The sequence below is a fragment of the Poecilia latipinna genome, unplaced genomic scaffold (genome assembly GCF_001443285.1).
Source record: "Poecilia latipinna isolate Pla-1442-1.1 unplaced genomic scaffold, P_latipinna-1.0 Scaffold2802, whole genome shotgun sequence".
Taxonomy (NCBI): Eukaryota; Metazoa; Chordata; class Actinopteri; order Cyprinodontiformes; family Poeciliidae; genus Poecilia; species Poecilia latipinna.
This window is the reverse complement of record NW_015115418.1, coordinates 53553-69816: the sequence shown is the minus strand read 5'-3', so window position 1 is coordinate 69816 and position 16264 is coordinate 53553. Positions and strand designations below refer to the sequence as shown.

Genomic DNA, 16264 nt, shown 5'->3' with positions numbered 1-16264 from the left:
GCCACAGGCACATCGGGAGGTAGACTGTCTACAGCCTGACAGACTGGAGCCACTAAGCCACCAACTTTCTCCAGGTGATGTTTCAGCGCAATCAAGTTGGCAATGTATGAAATGTCTGCCAAGGGTGGTAGATGGCTGCAGTTTAATACAGCCATTAATTGCTTAACGGCAGTGACTCGCTTGTGATTTGTGAGAGCATGAGCATATTTTCCAAGTCAGTTTTGCTTAAAATAAACAGAAGTTTATTTAAAGTTTATGGATTGGCTAAATATGGAAGAAACGTTTAGGTCTCGCAGTTTCCACTGTTAAAGTTTGACCAATGACTCTATAAGATCAACATCAAAACAGAACCAGGTGTCGCAAATAGAAAATAAAATTCAAATTGTATGTTTTCATAAGACATGTCTGTGCTGTGTGTTGTTCTTGGGTGATTTGGCACACGGCACCTGAGAAAGACTAAGTAAATCAGTTTGAAATGTTGGCACATTAATTAAAAACAAAGAGTAAATTAACAGTGTAATGAAGCAGTTGCTCATACAAACAGTTGAAAGAGATTTACGATTGATAACGCTAAAGTCAGTTAAGTAATTCAGAAAGAATCGATCATTATTGTGTGTGTGCTGCAACCCACCCTTGTTTTACCACAGTGGATGTGTGAGAGCTTTCCTGGAGGCAACACAAACAGATCTCAGGATAGGGAACTTAGCAGCATCTCTGCACTCAGTCATCATCTCCAGAACCAGCTCCCCCCCCAAGAAAATACGGTTGGTTTCATGCAGCTCTTGAATCCTGACACTCATCTCCAGTGCTTCATAAAATGCTGCAAAAACTCCCCAGATGCTTGCAATAACCGAATGATGCACGGTGAGCTCCCAGGGCAACCAGGTTGCAGGGTGTCAAGTCGTGTGAAATTTGTAGTGCATTAACTACACGCTGAATGTTTATTAAAAAAAAAAAAATAAAATAAAAAATCTGCATCCAGCAAGCCGGACAAATATGTGTATTGTTATTATCCGAGGCTTTGGTAAAATGCTCTCAGCAGTGACAGTGCTGCAGTGATTTCTGTAATCACTTTGAGGTAATTATGCTGGAACGCGCTGAATGTGCTCTTTGGGGTGGGGAGCAGAAGACTTTCTGTAGTGCGACTGTGTGATCACAGATCCCCAGTGGCACCCAACAAGCTCTGCAGCAGCTCTCTCTCAAAGAAAAGCTCCAACTCGACATTAAAAATAGGCATTTCAGGGTGTTCTGCATACAATACTACACTCTTTAGAGTGTTTTTTTTTGTGCTTGTGTCCCTAACTCCGATCTTTAATGTCAGAAGTTTGATTTCAAGCAGTTGTTAAAGCATGAGGTTTGACTGCTAATAAGGAGTAGTAGTGATAAGGAGCCATGTGTTCCTTTCACACTTGCATTGTATTGGTCAAAACCAATAACAAAAGAGTGTGAATATTAAAACAAAGCTGGTATTTTATTCAGCTGTGGAATTCTGTGGTTCAGATATTTGTGTTTTTGGGACATGACTGATTGATCCCACGCCAAACTGCACTGATGCAGTAATTAATACAAATGCAGCGTTAAATTGTGGAACGCAAAAATCTAAATATTTGACAGTAGGTCCATGTTACTACACTACTAAAATGAACAATTGGCCATCTTATCTATTTAGATGCACCCGTGCACGATCACTTATAAATGTTATGGGTAAGCGGCTGTAGGTATAAATGTTAAAAAACCTTTGTATCCAAGAACTATTAAGATAGCCACAAATGGCACAAATCCAGCACATCGAGCAAAGGGATTAGTAAATATCTAAAAGTAAACGTGAAACATGGGATTCACCCTGCGTTTACAACAGCTACCAAAATGAATCATGATGTAATAACCATAATGGATGCTTGCTGACAGAGCTTGATGGCACATTTCAAGCGCATGTGACAAATGGTTTCCACTCAGTAAGCAGAGGTGATTTAGAGATGAGGGCTTAGACTGTTCCACTCAAGCTGTCACATGGAAGCTGGAAGCATCAGTTCCACTGACACATCTGAAATTGGCTTCGCTCTACCTGTGTGCGAACATCAAGATCCAGGGCGACCTTTGGCGGCCTAATCAGCGAGAAGAAAGGGCAAAGTAGTAAAGGACACGGAGGGAGAAATGGCGACGGCTAAAGGGGCACATTTTCCCACAGCATCACAGCAAGAAAGAGGTCCTATTGTCATTTATCGATTATGTCATTTCGATCAGGAGGAATATTTGCGCTGACGAAGAGAGGCGAGCAGGCTGACGCGCTTTGGTTGGTATCTGCATGTAACAGCATGGGCTTCTCATCCTCAAGCATTTTGTATGCATGTGTTGCAATCTTCCATCTTTTTCTCTCATGTGCTTTCAACAAAATCACCATGGAGCTCATCTGCATATGCTGGAAGGCTGCCTTGAATACCTTAGTCACAGTTAAGCTCCCACTGTTTATCACGGTTCAAACACTTTCCGTCCTCTTATTTTTTTCCCCACACATATCCATTTAAGATTTCCTCCTACAAAAGCCCCCAATTGGCAGTGATAGGACTCACGAGCTAAAATTCAGATAATAAATCAGATGCCTTGAAGTGCATATACATGGCTGCCATCACTCTTGCAGAGGCTTAAGTGTTTGAGCTTCTCCAATCAAAAGCCTTTAAAGCAGCTAATGTGATTTTCCCTGTGCGTTGGCTGCAGCTCATATGTCATTCCTTGAGAAAGTGTGATCACGATGAATTTTCAAGGGGGCGTTGGACTACTCTTGTTCTTAAAATGTTCTAAATAACATGCAGCTCCTGAAGGTGTACTTTTGTGTACTTCATCTATATAATGATACAAGTGATAAAATGGAGCCAAAGTAATTCGACAGTGAAGTGACCACTCTTTTTTTTTTATGCATAAGAACTTTCTGTGTCAAGTCTCAAGCAAAAAATATTTCAACATCTTAACCTTTGTAATTGAGATCACTTCAGTGAAATTTATTAAGCTTTTCTTCACGTGAACAAAGAGGAGAGGTGCAAAATATGTACAAAGAACATCCAAAGCAGATTATAACAGACAAACAGCACTACCTTCAGTGTAAGAATCCATCCCCTTCAATGTGACTTGTCAGGAGTCTAACCACAGACTGCCTCCCAGTGTCTTTTGAAGCCAAATGCTCCGCCCACAGGAACACCAAACAAGCAAAAGCAAAAGCAAAAAAAAAAAAAAAAAAACAAAAGCATGAATATGCATGTTTTATGTGAATAATTTGGAATTAAATTCCACATAAAAATCTGTGAACATTGCACTGAAGATAAGCGTGGCCTTTTATTCCCTTCTAATATTGAGCCATTTCATTGATCACGTCCTATCACACGTTACTGGACAGGCGGCATTGCTCAGTATAAAACCCGTTAAAGGAAAACACACACATTTGTGTTTGTTTTTCTTCAGCAAAGAATACAGATGCAATCTCCTTGAAAGAGATGCATCTCGTGTGCTGCTGAAGGATCGCATTTCAAACAAGGCAGCCGGCGGCGCTGCTAGAACAACTGAAATGGACTCTGGGCATCTAAAGAAAGAAATGCACCGCCGGCAAAAAGCAGGAGGACATTGATGAATGTTGTCCTCTGAGTGTTGGGTAATATTCTCTGATGAGATGCAGTGTGTGTCATGGCTCCCAAGGTTGATAGTACTGCAAAAAGTGATGACGTGATGGTTTGGAAGTAAGCCAACATGGAGTAGCATCATAGAGTTGACTGATTGGAGCAAATGGACACAACTGGACCTTATGCAAGTGGAAAAGACAAGTTTCTCTGCATATTAATAGAGAACATGTTTTTTATATACATATATTTTCATTTGTTTATAAAGAACACACCTGTTTTTCTTGTCTTAAAAACCTATTATGAGTTCAGGACACTGGGTATACTCTTGGTTTCCCTCCCACACTTGGACAGCAAAACGGTACAATTTTGAATTCCAGTAGAAAGAGAAATCCTATCGTTTTTTTTTTTCATTTTTCTTTATAATCTAAAGAAGAAATGTAGAAAATATGCTAGATATCATGATATCTTCACCTGATGATGAGTCAAGCCACAAATCACCTCCCTAATTTGTCTGATAATCATGTTCTAGTTCACTCTATGTCATTCTGGTGCAAAAAATGAAGGCGTGGCTTGTAAAGCACCGTTTGTGCTTTACACCAGTGATTTTGTGCAGTTTTGCACAGTTGTATTCAGTGTGCAAAACCACATTCTCTGACTTGAGTCTGTTAAGGGAAAAAATATATAGAAAATGTGTCTGTTTGAATATGTTAATAAAGTTGAGTGAATTAGTTTTGATCTAAAGGTAGTGGACTGGGAGGAGCAAAATCATTAGAGAACCTGTGTACCAGCACAGAAGAATTGCAACGGTGTAGCAGTAGTTTTGTCTGTGAGCGACAAATAAACTCACACGAGAAAATTCTGTGTAAATTTTTATACTTCTGACAAATATACGTCCAGCACTAATAAGAACGGTTGTCAGTGGCATCATCCAAGAAGTACTGTTGTGATGACATGGTGAAGAGGAAGAGTTGGAAAATTCTTAAAGAGACAGACATCAAATTCAAGGCACTACATACCACTGCGATGCAAAGTTTCTGCTACATATGGCATTTTCATGGGTAACATAGTTACTTTATTGTGGAAAAGTCCAAGATTTTTAGCCAATTATCCTGAAACGTCATGAAATCAAGAGCCTTGTTGACATTGCTCTTCCCTGTGCCAGATGTGAAAAATCACAAGGTGTTTTAGTGCCTTCTTGTGGTCACTGTAAACTTTCTTTGGGTTACTGCAGCCTAGTACATGACTGTGTACACACAGCAGGCAATATGAATCACAATGCATGTGACAAAAACATTTAAAATGATCAACATGCCGATCTAGTGATTTCCTTTCTGACAATTTATAATTAAATGCAAAATATCGTATTAAAATGTGAAGTTTAGAGAAATGCATGGATATTCTCACTATGTCATGTATTAAAAAAACATGGAAAATAACTCTATGATAGCATGACACTTTCCACTCTTTATTGCTATGTTGACGCTTAAATGAGTGAGAAATTTCATCCTGCTGAGAAAAAAAAAGAGTAATCATATGAAAACAGTATGGAATTAATAGCATAAGACATAATCGTACCTGCAAATGAAGATCTCATCGCAACCACATCACCGAAGTGTTCCAGCTGATCTTCTGCAACCTGCGTTCATTAGTCATGAGTGTTGGTCATTATTTCACGAAAGCCTCCGGGATTGTTGCTCAGGGAAACAACATCCATCAGCACTGGGTAGATCGGACACATTCAATCACGGAGTGGCCGAGATAATAAAAGAAATCCATTTGATTAAGATAGCAGAGTAATGAAGTGGGGTGCAAAATACTTGACCTTTCAGAATTCATTCCAGTTTAATAGAGACTTGAATTAATCACGTTGCCACATAAGTTACTGCTGCACACCGTCGCACTGGTGCCTCCTGTGCCTCGAAAACTTTCATTACTTTTACAAAAAAAGGATCGACTGCATATACACACACACACACACACACACACACACACACACACGCACGCACACACACACATTTACAGAAACCAAGCTCTTGCTTTTGCAGGAAAATATTTCACTTTGGCATAAAACAGCAAGATTTTCCTGAAAGAAATCAGTTTGCATTTCTGTTCACTACTGAGCCTCATTTAATGACACCAAACGTAAAAACTGTCTCATTAAGTTCAATCATGAACATTTTCTTTTGAATGTGCTTGTGTGCAACACTAATGCTTATAGCTAGCAACATTTGTTTTGCACCTGAAAAAAAAAAAAAAAATTGTGCCCTTCAATTATGCTTTTGTGAACTTTGTGCCCTCTCTTCTCTATATTAATGAGCAAAGCCACTTTTTATCTTTTTTTTTTAATTAATCTACAGGAACACTCCAGTCTGGTGGCAACCAGTGAGGACATGTAAAAAATTTCCAAGCAGGAGGCAAAAAAAAGCCTGCAGGATATCCAGGAGCAGATGGATTTTCAAACGGGTTGGAAGAGCTTGTTAGGCTTTAGCTTGTCGCTGTATTGGAAAGACATTCTGCTCTCAAAGGTTTTATTTTACCTTTATGTTTTGCTGGTGTTGCTTCTGGAGCATTTCTGTTGACTTATCTTTGCAGCAGCTCTAACCTAGTTGTAGATGTAAAAAATATATATATATTTTCTTCAAAGCACATACACTAGAGTGTGTTTACTACTTGTTTGATGTCTAATGACTTATTATTAGTATTGAAATGGTTTATTTTTATTGTAATAGAAAAATTTCATCCATTAAATTATAAACGGACAGTTTTCAGGTGCCTTCTCAAAATGGTACACTGCAGTAGTAAGCAAGGCTGAGATACACTTGTAAATAAAAGTGGTTTGATTTAGATGCTTTTGACAAGTATTGAAGCAGACTGCTTTATGACACATCCTTTTTGTTGCTGCAACCACTGCATGAGCATTGAAATGTCATCCTGGCCACAGTGACTGCTTTCTGCTTTAATAGGTGCCAAGCACCGGTGGCCCTGCAGCAGAGATCTGATTAAAACATAATCATCCAGTACCACATTGGCTTGTTTTCTGCCCGTGCAAAAGATGACTCTTATTGTTCTCCAGGGGACGTCCAGATAGACATATTTAACAAATGAGCTGCTGAGAAGAGAAAAAATAATCGTGAATAAATACACATTTATTATGTGGATCTTAACTGATTTCCAACAGGACATGCGATGTCTTTAGAAAGACTTTTATCCTCACAGTTTTCTTCTGTTTTGGCTTCTTCTTTCACACTTACATTACGTTTCAGATGATGAAATGCACGTTTATCTCAGACAAAGGTTACAGAGCATAAATGTTTTCATATTTAAATTCCATCTATTAAAGGAATAAAACGATGCAAAATACCTACTTTTGACGAGTCATGTATGTATTTCACCTTAACTGGCAATTGCTGTGGAGGAAATTTGACACATTCTTCTTTGCATAATTATTTTAATTAGCCAGTCTGGAGGATTTTCATGGATTGTTTTGGGGAATATTTAGAAGGGGACTTGTCTATCTACATAGCTTGACCCAGTTCTATCAATTAAAGCAAATCTACCAGGTCTTGAAAAAGCAAAGTAACCCCAAACCATCACACTATCCAATTTCTGAAATGCTGTTGTTGAGGTAAAAAAACAAACAAAAAAAAAAAACAACTTATATTTTCTTCTGGGAAAAATGCATTCACTGTCAAAATGTCTTGTAGATTTTAGAAAGCATGATTCTGTTAGAGTTCTGTTACAATACTAGACATACCTGTTTGTTTACCATATTTACTAAACACGCAGAAAACGAATGAGGCTTTCTTTTTTTCCAGTCTGCACCTCTTTCTCTGCCTCTCGTTCTTTCCTCTGGCTTCCTTCTTAATAGCGGTTCAGATCAATAGCATTTGCCTCAGGCACAGACCTTTGCACTGATGCCAATTGTTCCAAGAACTCGCAGAGCCCAGACCGTTTTATGTGAAGCCCACAGAAGACACCACATTTAACATTTGATTTAGGCTGGTGGAAAACGTGTTTATTTTGCTCAGTGTCATGGTGTTGTCATGGATATACTATGTCTGGAATGAAAATTAAGCCAGGCATGGAAAGATTAGCAAAAAAATAGATTGTGATTTATGCTAAAAAATATAGTACATGAATTACGTTTGCCAGAATAAGCCCTTACAAATGGTGCAAGACAGGTAAAATGTACATTTACAGATACATGCAGGGCCATTATGATTCTTCTAGACAGTGAAGTGAAATGGTTAAAAGTACAAATTAATGCCACTAATTAGCATTTGAAGCATTGGATAATGTCACTGTTTTACATAGCTGTCAAGACACAGAAATATTTTTCTTACACTTGGTGTTTTTGAAGGATTTTTTTTTTTTGTGCTTTCAGCTTCCTGTGGGTGTTAGAGTGAAGTAGTTTGCATTTGTAGAAAATCATATGTTGTGATCTGCATTTGACTGGTTTGCGGTTTAGCTGAGTGTCTTCCTTTTATTTATTTATTTTTTTGTCCATTTCAGTAATCGCACCCTTCTAGAGATGTACGGCTGTACCTAATCAGATGAAGCTTAACCTGCATCCTCAGCAGGTACTCTTAACCTCAAGGCCTTTCAGGGAAGCCCTGAAAGGCAAGAGAAAATGAAGGGAAGATCTCTCCTGTGAAATTTCAAGTGTCAATTGACAACCCTCCATCTTTCTATTTGTCTTATTCCACATTGAAGCTTCTCTGCTTTGACTTCAGATATAATCTTTTTAAGCATTGTGAAACTTTGTGAAGATTTTTTTTTTTTTTATCAAAGTACAGATCATTTTTTTTCTGGTTAACCTGAAAGCAGAGAAGGTATCGTACTTGAACTTTTTTTTTTTTTGTAGCATCACCTTGTTTGCACAGCTATAAAAATGCCGTTGATTGTAGGGTACAACCTAATGCAGTCAACTCCTTTGAGAAAACACATTTAGTCCAGGTTGTTTCCGTTCGTCCTTTTGCATATCGACGAATATGTGACCTTTTTAACCAACGCTCGGCAGCAACTTGACAAAAGAAAATAGTTACCCTTTACCTGTCCAACAAATGCTCGCTCTGAGACCTGGGAGACACAGGATGTTATTGCGAGAATAAAAACCAGCCAACCATTAAATTACAGGAAGTGCTTCAACAATGTACTACATAATGTGCTGACACATGCCATCTCTTTTCCCCTTTTACAGCCCCACTGCAACGTGTGAGGCAAGGGAGGATGACACCAGTGTTGAGTTATTTGTCCTAGATACTCTGATCCCGTCCATATAGTTGTCTTAATTTCCAGATAATGGAAAGAAGAGAAACCACATTTCTGAATGACTGCCAAGCAAAACTATAGGCAAGTGGTTATACATTTAGTTATTGCTGCAATTAGAAAATGAACAAATGTACCTCATATTTAAACAGTAAACCTTTGCCGTTTAATAATTACATTACTTATAAAAATTAATAGCTAGCAGTAGAATATAACTTAAACAATGTGCACTGCTGCGTAATCGTTCAGCAGTCTTTGGTGATGCGTGTTTCTACCAGCTATGTGCATCTAGGCCAACTCTCATCTGAAAGTTACAATTTTATTGTGTCATCGCAGATTCTGAATACTAATTGAACAGTTTTGCTCTCTCTCTCTTTCTCTCTCTCCCTCAGGATGCCTTTTAATTTTGTCTGTTGCTGTTTTGTGCTCATTTGCTCCTCAACCGCATAAAACTTTGTGTTAAATGGGTTATGTTTCGTTGACGTGCGTTCAAATTTGCCAAAGCTTTATCGTCTCGTTTATCTGCGCTTGGTGCTCCAGTAGCTTATTCAAGATAGAAGATGTCCTATGCGCTCTATGCTGAGCTGTTCTTCTTCAAGAAAGACGTTATTAATCCTGTTTACTTTCACTCCAGAAAGTTTAATTAAAATTACTGGAAATACTCAGCTATTAGGAGGGAATATAGGAGTTTTATTTGATGTATTTTTTGAATCCACCTCACTGCCTCTTGAGGTTTAAACTAATCTCAGCTCTCTTCCTGTAATTTAATGGTTGTATAGATTACGATGTAAAAAGGTGGGAATCACTCAATCAGATCAAAAATGAAAATAAAATAAAAATCAACCATCGGATCTTGGGTGGTTTGGACATAAGTTTTGACAGTGTTGTGGTTTGTGACATCTTCTGAACGTTTTCATGCGTCAGTCTCACATTTGCCTCAGGTCTATATTTATTGATACTTACTGTATGTGTTCTGCACTAAGCCTTAGGTTTCACTGCTCCATTTTTAATGGATTGCTGTCTCCACAGCTGCCCTCCAGCTATTCAATCAGCAGCGACCTGTAAAAACACCGAGAAGCTGCGTCACCGAGCCTTTTAGGCCAATGGACAGCCATCATCCATGGGCCTGTGTGACCTTTATAGTGTATGTTTTTTTTTATTATTATTTGTATGTATACCTTAGTCATGCATTGTTGAGTAGATTTACTCTGTGTCACATCTTTAATTTTGACTCTGTTTGAAGGAGAAGACTTTTTGTGTAGCTTCCAGTTTTATTATTCATTCAGGGATGTTTTGTGAGCTACTTTGTCCTGAGCTCTTCCTGAAGGTAAAATGCATCCATGTCAAGAATTATGGTTGCTCCTTTCTTCTCTTATACCATCAAGCCAGGCGACATAATTGACCAAAAATGTAGGATCTGTCTGTAGACTTGCCAGCAAGTGAATCCCTCCCTTGGCTGCTATGTCTGTGAAATAAGTTGTGTTATAACGTAACGAGAATAATAAATAAGGCTTTCACTAATCTCCATCTTACTATTTCAATTTGTTTAGAAGCCTTCTCAGTTCCCCAGTCCCCCATCCCAGCAGGAACATAAAGGGGGTCAGAACAAGGTGAAAGAAAATGACAGTAACTACAATATAATTATGAAATAGTTCACGTCCAGCACTGTAATGGGTTGAGCCATCTGTTAATTTGTAGTATCTACAAATCACTTTTTTTTTGCCTGATTATGGATCTCCTCATGAGACGATTCTGGCGAAGACATTTTGAGCTGTTGTCGCAGATGTTGCAGTGATTATTATATGCATAATTAACTTCACCGACATGCCATCCCAGCCCAACAACATAATAAACACGGAATATTAATTGTAAGGATTTGTAAGGACAAAGACACTCGTGTGTGTGTGTGTGGGAGAAGACTGTGGCTATACCTGCAAGACCTTTTTGAATAAAGAGTGTGTGATTTAAAATTAAAATGATGATCTCAGCTAATCTCCCTGCTGTTGGATTTCTTTTAGTTGACAGAGGACTAAATGAGAGCTGTGTCAATGGCCTGTAAGGTTGAATTATTTGTGGGTCCAGCTGGTCACTCACAAGGGAGAGAATTAAAAGCTAAAAATGGAAGCAATTTTCTTCCAAGATTAGCTGGGGAGGAAGCTAAAGAAGATAAGTTTAATGAAGAGTCGTGCCACTACATTTTGCTTTTTCTTGTGGATAATGTCGCCTTTGTCTTTGGCGCGCTGTTTTACAAGGCTCGTAGGGTAATTATGAAAAAAAATCAGAACTATGTTAAAATGAGATCACTGTCGTGTTGTGCCCATGAGAGCAAGAAGACATGTTTGTTTGGAGCTTTTGTTGAGCCGACGGAATAAGGAGAATAAAAGCGGCGGTGAGTGCAGAAAGTTCATTGTTTACCAAAGAGAGCCCTCTGCTGGAGAACCGCCTTGTTCAAGCTTCATTTAAATAAACCTACATTACGTTACTGCTTGTGCACTCACGTCACACGTTTTATAAAGGAGAATAAATGTGCTTGGATAAGTTATTACTTTCTGCAAAAGCAAACTCTGGGATTCACAGATCTTCGCCCCAGCAGCACCTGTAAAGCCTTTTGAGCCGTTATGTGTCTCAAACGACATGAATAACTGTCTCATATTTTGCCAGACCATTACCAACACACATTACCCTTGGGTCCTGCTTTTGTCATATAAAAAGGGATGAAGAAGTGCCAGTTTGCAGCAGATGATGATGGCAGCAAACAGCAGTATAAAGGCCATTGAGATTGAAATGTGTGGCAACTAGAAGAGCCATAAATGGTAGATATTAAAGTCCAGGCAATGGCAATTGAGTAATATTTGCCAGTTTATTACATGCTCCACACCTTTTCAATATGGCCTTATGGCATGAGGATGCTGTTTATGGTTATTCTCCGATATCAAATTAAGTCCAACTTTGAATACGAATGAAAAGCTGTGGAAAATACAAAATAAAGTAAGCCCTGGTGGTTTCCCATGCCGATTGTGTCTGATTCTAGCTTTGAAACCTGGGAAAAATTTCTTCAGTTGTTTAGTAATCTAATGCAAATAATATACAAAACTAAGTGTCTTTCATGGTGATGATGGCCCTATCAACAACAAAAGCAAGAGATTTTGTCCTTGTATTGGTTTATCATCGGCTCGGCGACAATATCAAACAACTGCCTTGGCAATAAATCTAATGCTGGGGCCACAGTTTCCCAAAGTATGCGGACAACAATTTAATTTCCATCTGAAAGCGGAAATTAAAATGAAATTTAAATGGGTTACTTTTGGCAATGCAATTGAGCACGTGCTGATTTTAGCTTTTTTTTATTATTGGGGCAAAAATGAAATAAATGTGATCTGACCCTAAATTTAAATAAAAAAAAAAAATCACTAAACTATCAAAATGTAAACATTTGCTAATAAGAGCATTATGCATTATGAAGGGTCAAAAGTGCTACAGTGTTAGATACATGTGTATATTTTACTTTCTTTAAAGTGAGAGGCTTACATGCATTTCCTTTGCAATTGGAATTGCTTTTCAATCCTCATGTTATGCTAATTTCTGAGGAACATCAGTAACGTCTCTGGGTCAGTTTGACCTGTGGAATGTGAAATCATGCAATCGTGTCGGAAACCAAAAAAATTCCCCAAAACATTCTTGCATCTGATTATTAACTTCAATACTAACCATTATCCAAAATCTTTAAGTGATACAGTTTCTCAGTGACTTGCATTAACCGACCCAGGTGGGACTTGAACCCACAATCCCCAGCTCCGGAGGCTGATGCCTTATCCATTAGGCCACTGGGCCACAGAATGCAGTGGCCAGACGGAACCAAAAGATTGATCTCCTGGAAATGGACATCAGTTTTCTTCTGAATGATGAATGAGAAAATATGATGCAATCAAAACCTAACATGTTTTTGAGATACTAAATTTTGCAACTGACCAATAAGGTAGTATTTTATAAGTTTACAGACAGTAAAATACAAGTCAAAACAGTGGTTACATAATAGCATAGCATTTTGCCAAACCAAATTAGTGTAAAATAGAAAAAAATAAGCATAACAATTATTCTCTTTAAAAACAACCTGTGCTGCAAAATATCTTTGTGTAGAGATATTTTGAACATCCAGAGCGCCTTAATTTTCATTATGTTAAACAGCCATATCTTTCCAAACACAAATCTCAAGAGCTCTTTGTGTTTTTAAGCACAATAACAAAGGTTCACTGTAAATGTACGGTTGATATTTCTACAGAGTTCAGGCTGCCTGGAGCTTTTTGGCAATACGATAGAGAATGAAGTCTCAAAATTCATGTTTTTTTTTCCCTTTTAATTCCTTTATCCACTTATAACTGTGAAAATTAGAAGGGCCAACATGTCAGGGTTTCAAGCACACCATTTATTCAGTGCAGTCACAAGGCACTGCGTCAGACTCAACACTTCACCTGAGTTTTCCACTGAATGGACAATTTGTAAAACCACTGCAGATGTAAAATACAACAGAAAACACACACTGATCAGTAATCTCTGCTGAAATGTTTGTTGGCAAACAAAACACTCACATAGACAACTAAGCTGACGACAAAATACTTCTTTGCAGTCATCTTTACAAGCTGCATCTTCGCCTGAATGTTTGAGTCCTCATGCTGGATGAGATAGTGTTCGCCATCGTAGTCATATGAGACAGCTGCCTCCTCCGGCTCCATGGAAATGGGAGTAGTGACACGACTGAATTGGTTTCCGAATTCGTCCAGCAGCGTTAGAGACATAATGCAGCAATTCTGGCAAAGTGTTGCAAGGCACACATGAGTCAGCAGTTGGTGGATTATCACAGTTGATTTCATCACATCATTTTGCAGTTGACACATACAGAAATTTTTGTCACCGTGTGCAGGCATTTATTTTCCCAGCAATTAACCACGAAAACAAAACAAAACAAAACAAAAAAAACTTCTGTACCATTTTGGTGCGTAAGGTTAGATTGAAAAGTGAGAATGTAAACGTTGAAGTCATGAACAATCCGCCTTGCAGAGCTGCTGCTTTTATGATGAACAAAATCTAATAGTTAGTCCTACAACATCTCCACCTGCAGTGTAGTGTATCTATCATAGTGAAAGCATCTTTTCAGCTAACTCCAGCCAGAAGAAGCAAGTAGAGCTTTTGGCAAAATGCAAGACATTCCTAGAGATTAGATAGTTTCAGTTCAGGAAGAAGGATGTCAGACAAACTAACCCAATCTGCATATTACAAACCACTATTTGCAGATATTGAATTTATGGATACATAGTTGAGAAAACTGTACAACGTCTTGAAAGAAAGGCTGTCACAACAAGGCGGCATTATTTCCATGACAACAGACAGCGGGGTTAGGGTTGTTGGACAGATTGACAAGTGGGAGTAGGTACTGTCACTGAGTCTGATGCTTTGTGCTTCAGGATTAAACAACCAGCTGCGTTGTCTCCTTCAGCATTTTGTTTCTGTTTGGCACTTCTACAAGATGTCCGTTGCAGAAGCAAACACAACCAGAACGCTTATTGTTACAGTTTATGTCTGGAAAAAAAAAACAAGTTTGATACATCTGAAGTAGGTTGGTTTTTAAAATCAACAAAATATTCTGCTAGTTAATGTTATTCATCTAACTTTTAAGATGTGTTTTTTTTTTTGCTTGTTTTTTGTTTTTTTTCTAAAATTGAACTATTATGTTAATGTATATCAAAATTGTAAGCAGGACGTATTTGATTCAAGATAAGATTTTTATTTAAATTTATAATAAATAGTCTGTCACATGGTAATTAATCGAAATTTAGTTTAACCACTAACTCAATATTCATCAGATAATATTTGATGTACATTTACTGCAATAGTGTTCATCATTTTTATAAAATATTCCTCATCTACAAGCTTCCTCTGCCGCTGCTTTTTTTTTTTTTTCTTTCAGCGGTTCTGTTGCAAAATGTATTTTTTATTTTTTTAACCCAATGTACTCTGACAATGCACTTTCGGTGTAAAACATTAGACAGAAGCAGTTCACATGTGGTACCTCCACTGTGCCTTGCAAGGCTTCACATCGCCAGGGCAGGACTGGTTTCCCAGAAAGCTGGATGTGCTGTGAGGAGTCGGCTCTGCTGATGGCAGTCAGCTGGATCCATCCGTCAGAGATGTGAGCTGGTCACAGACAACACATAACAAATGGATCTTTACTTTATAATATAAATACCACAATGGAAATCATCTGTATTTCCAAGTATGTATGCATATTAGCTTAATTCTTAAGAAGCTATATGTAAAAAATATATTTAAAGTAGTTTTGCATCAAATGAGTTTAAAACTTGAGAAAATTAAGCATAAAAATCTTATAACACTTATTTAAACCCTTAAAATATGTTTCTTGATTAAGGAAAATTCCTTTATGTTTGCAAAATGCAATGGATTAAGTAAGAAATTTCTAAAAAATGTTGCATAAAGAATACAAAATAGCTCAGTTTTTTATTAAATAAAAATATGGCATCTTTATTTGAAAAACATATTCAAGCCAAGTGTTCAACTTTCAAAAATAGCAGTCGCGGGGTGACAATGGGCTTCATTAAGAGAAACTAAATCTCATTATATGTGCAAATTGACAGTCAAAGAGACCAAAACAAAAAGCAGTGCTTGAATTGATTTATTGTCACCTGATTTTTAGCACACATCTAAACCAGTGCAGTATGGCTTTGAGGTTATGATGAGAAATTAGGTACCTCTGTGACAAAAAAGCTGGGAAAAGCTTTCTGACATGAGTTTGCATACAGTGTTGTGGAGAACAATATGTAGTTTGTAACCATGGAGACCGTATTCGGGGTCTATGTCATCAAAAGGGGGTTGGACGATTGGCTCTGCATAGGAACTGAAGCAGAGAAACATGTTAAAGATGACACAAGAAAAGGAGAAAATTGCCATTGCATTACAAAGACATTTCAGCAAGGTATTTATTTGTTTGAAGGAAATGTCTGTGCATACTGCAAATATACTGAACACTTTCAAATCTCCAGTAGAGGGAGCCAAATCCACTGTTTGTTAAATAGAATTTAGACCCTGAAAAGTGTTTTGTTATGTTGTTTTGTGTTCAAAATGTCAGATTAGTTTTTGATAATCTGACATTCAGGACAGATTTGCTGATTTGCACAATTAGTTACTACATAGACGCAGTTTTGATAAGTTCTGCCACTTGAGTTATGAATTTTTGCAGCGACTCTGAATAGTTTCTATGAGCCTCTTGAATTCTCTTCTGATCAATGCTATAAATGCTTCCCTTTTCAGATATTTGTCATTGTAAAAAATAAAATAATAATAATAAAAATTATATATATATATATATATATATATAA

General features: G+C 37.7%; 1 protein-coding gene and 1 non-coding gene across 2 annotated transcripts in view; both read right to left on the bottom strand.

The window, feature by feature from the left end:
- Nucleotides 1-12634: 12634 nt before the first annotated feature.
- Nucleotides 12635-12707, bottom strand: trnar-ccg (transfer RNA arginine (anticodon CCG)). The gene has a single exon. It is a non-coding gene; the product is annotated as a tRNA-Arg (tRNA).
- Nucleotides 12708-13278: 571 nt separating this feature from the next.
- Nucleotides 13279-16264, bottom strand: part of fbxo15 (F-box protein 15) — an 11247-nt gene continuing 8261 nt past the window's right edge. The window contains exons 7-9 of the mRNA XM_015021538.1: nt 15638-15783; nt 14941-15065; nt 13279-13681 (exon numbers count right to left, since the gene is read on the bottom strand). Of these exons, the coding sequence (XP_014877024.1) occupies nt 13418-13681; nt 14941-15065; nt 15638-15783 (535 nt within the window). The 3' untranslated portion in view covers nt 13279-13417. The remainder of the gene's footprint in view (nt 13682-14940; nt 15066-15637; nt 15784-16264) is intronic.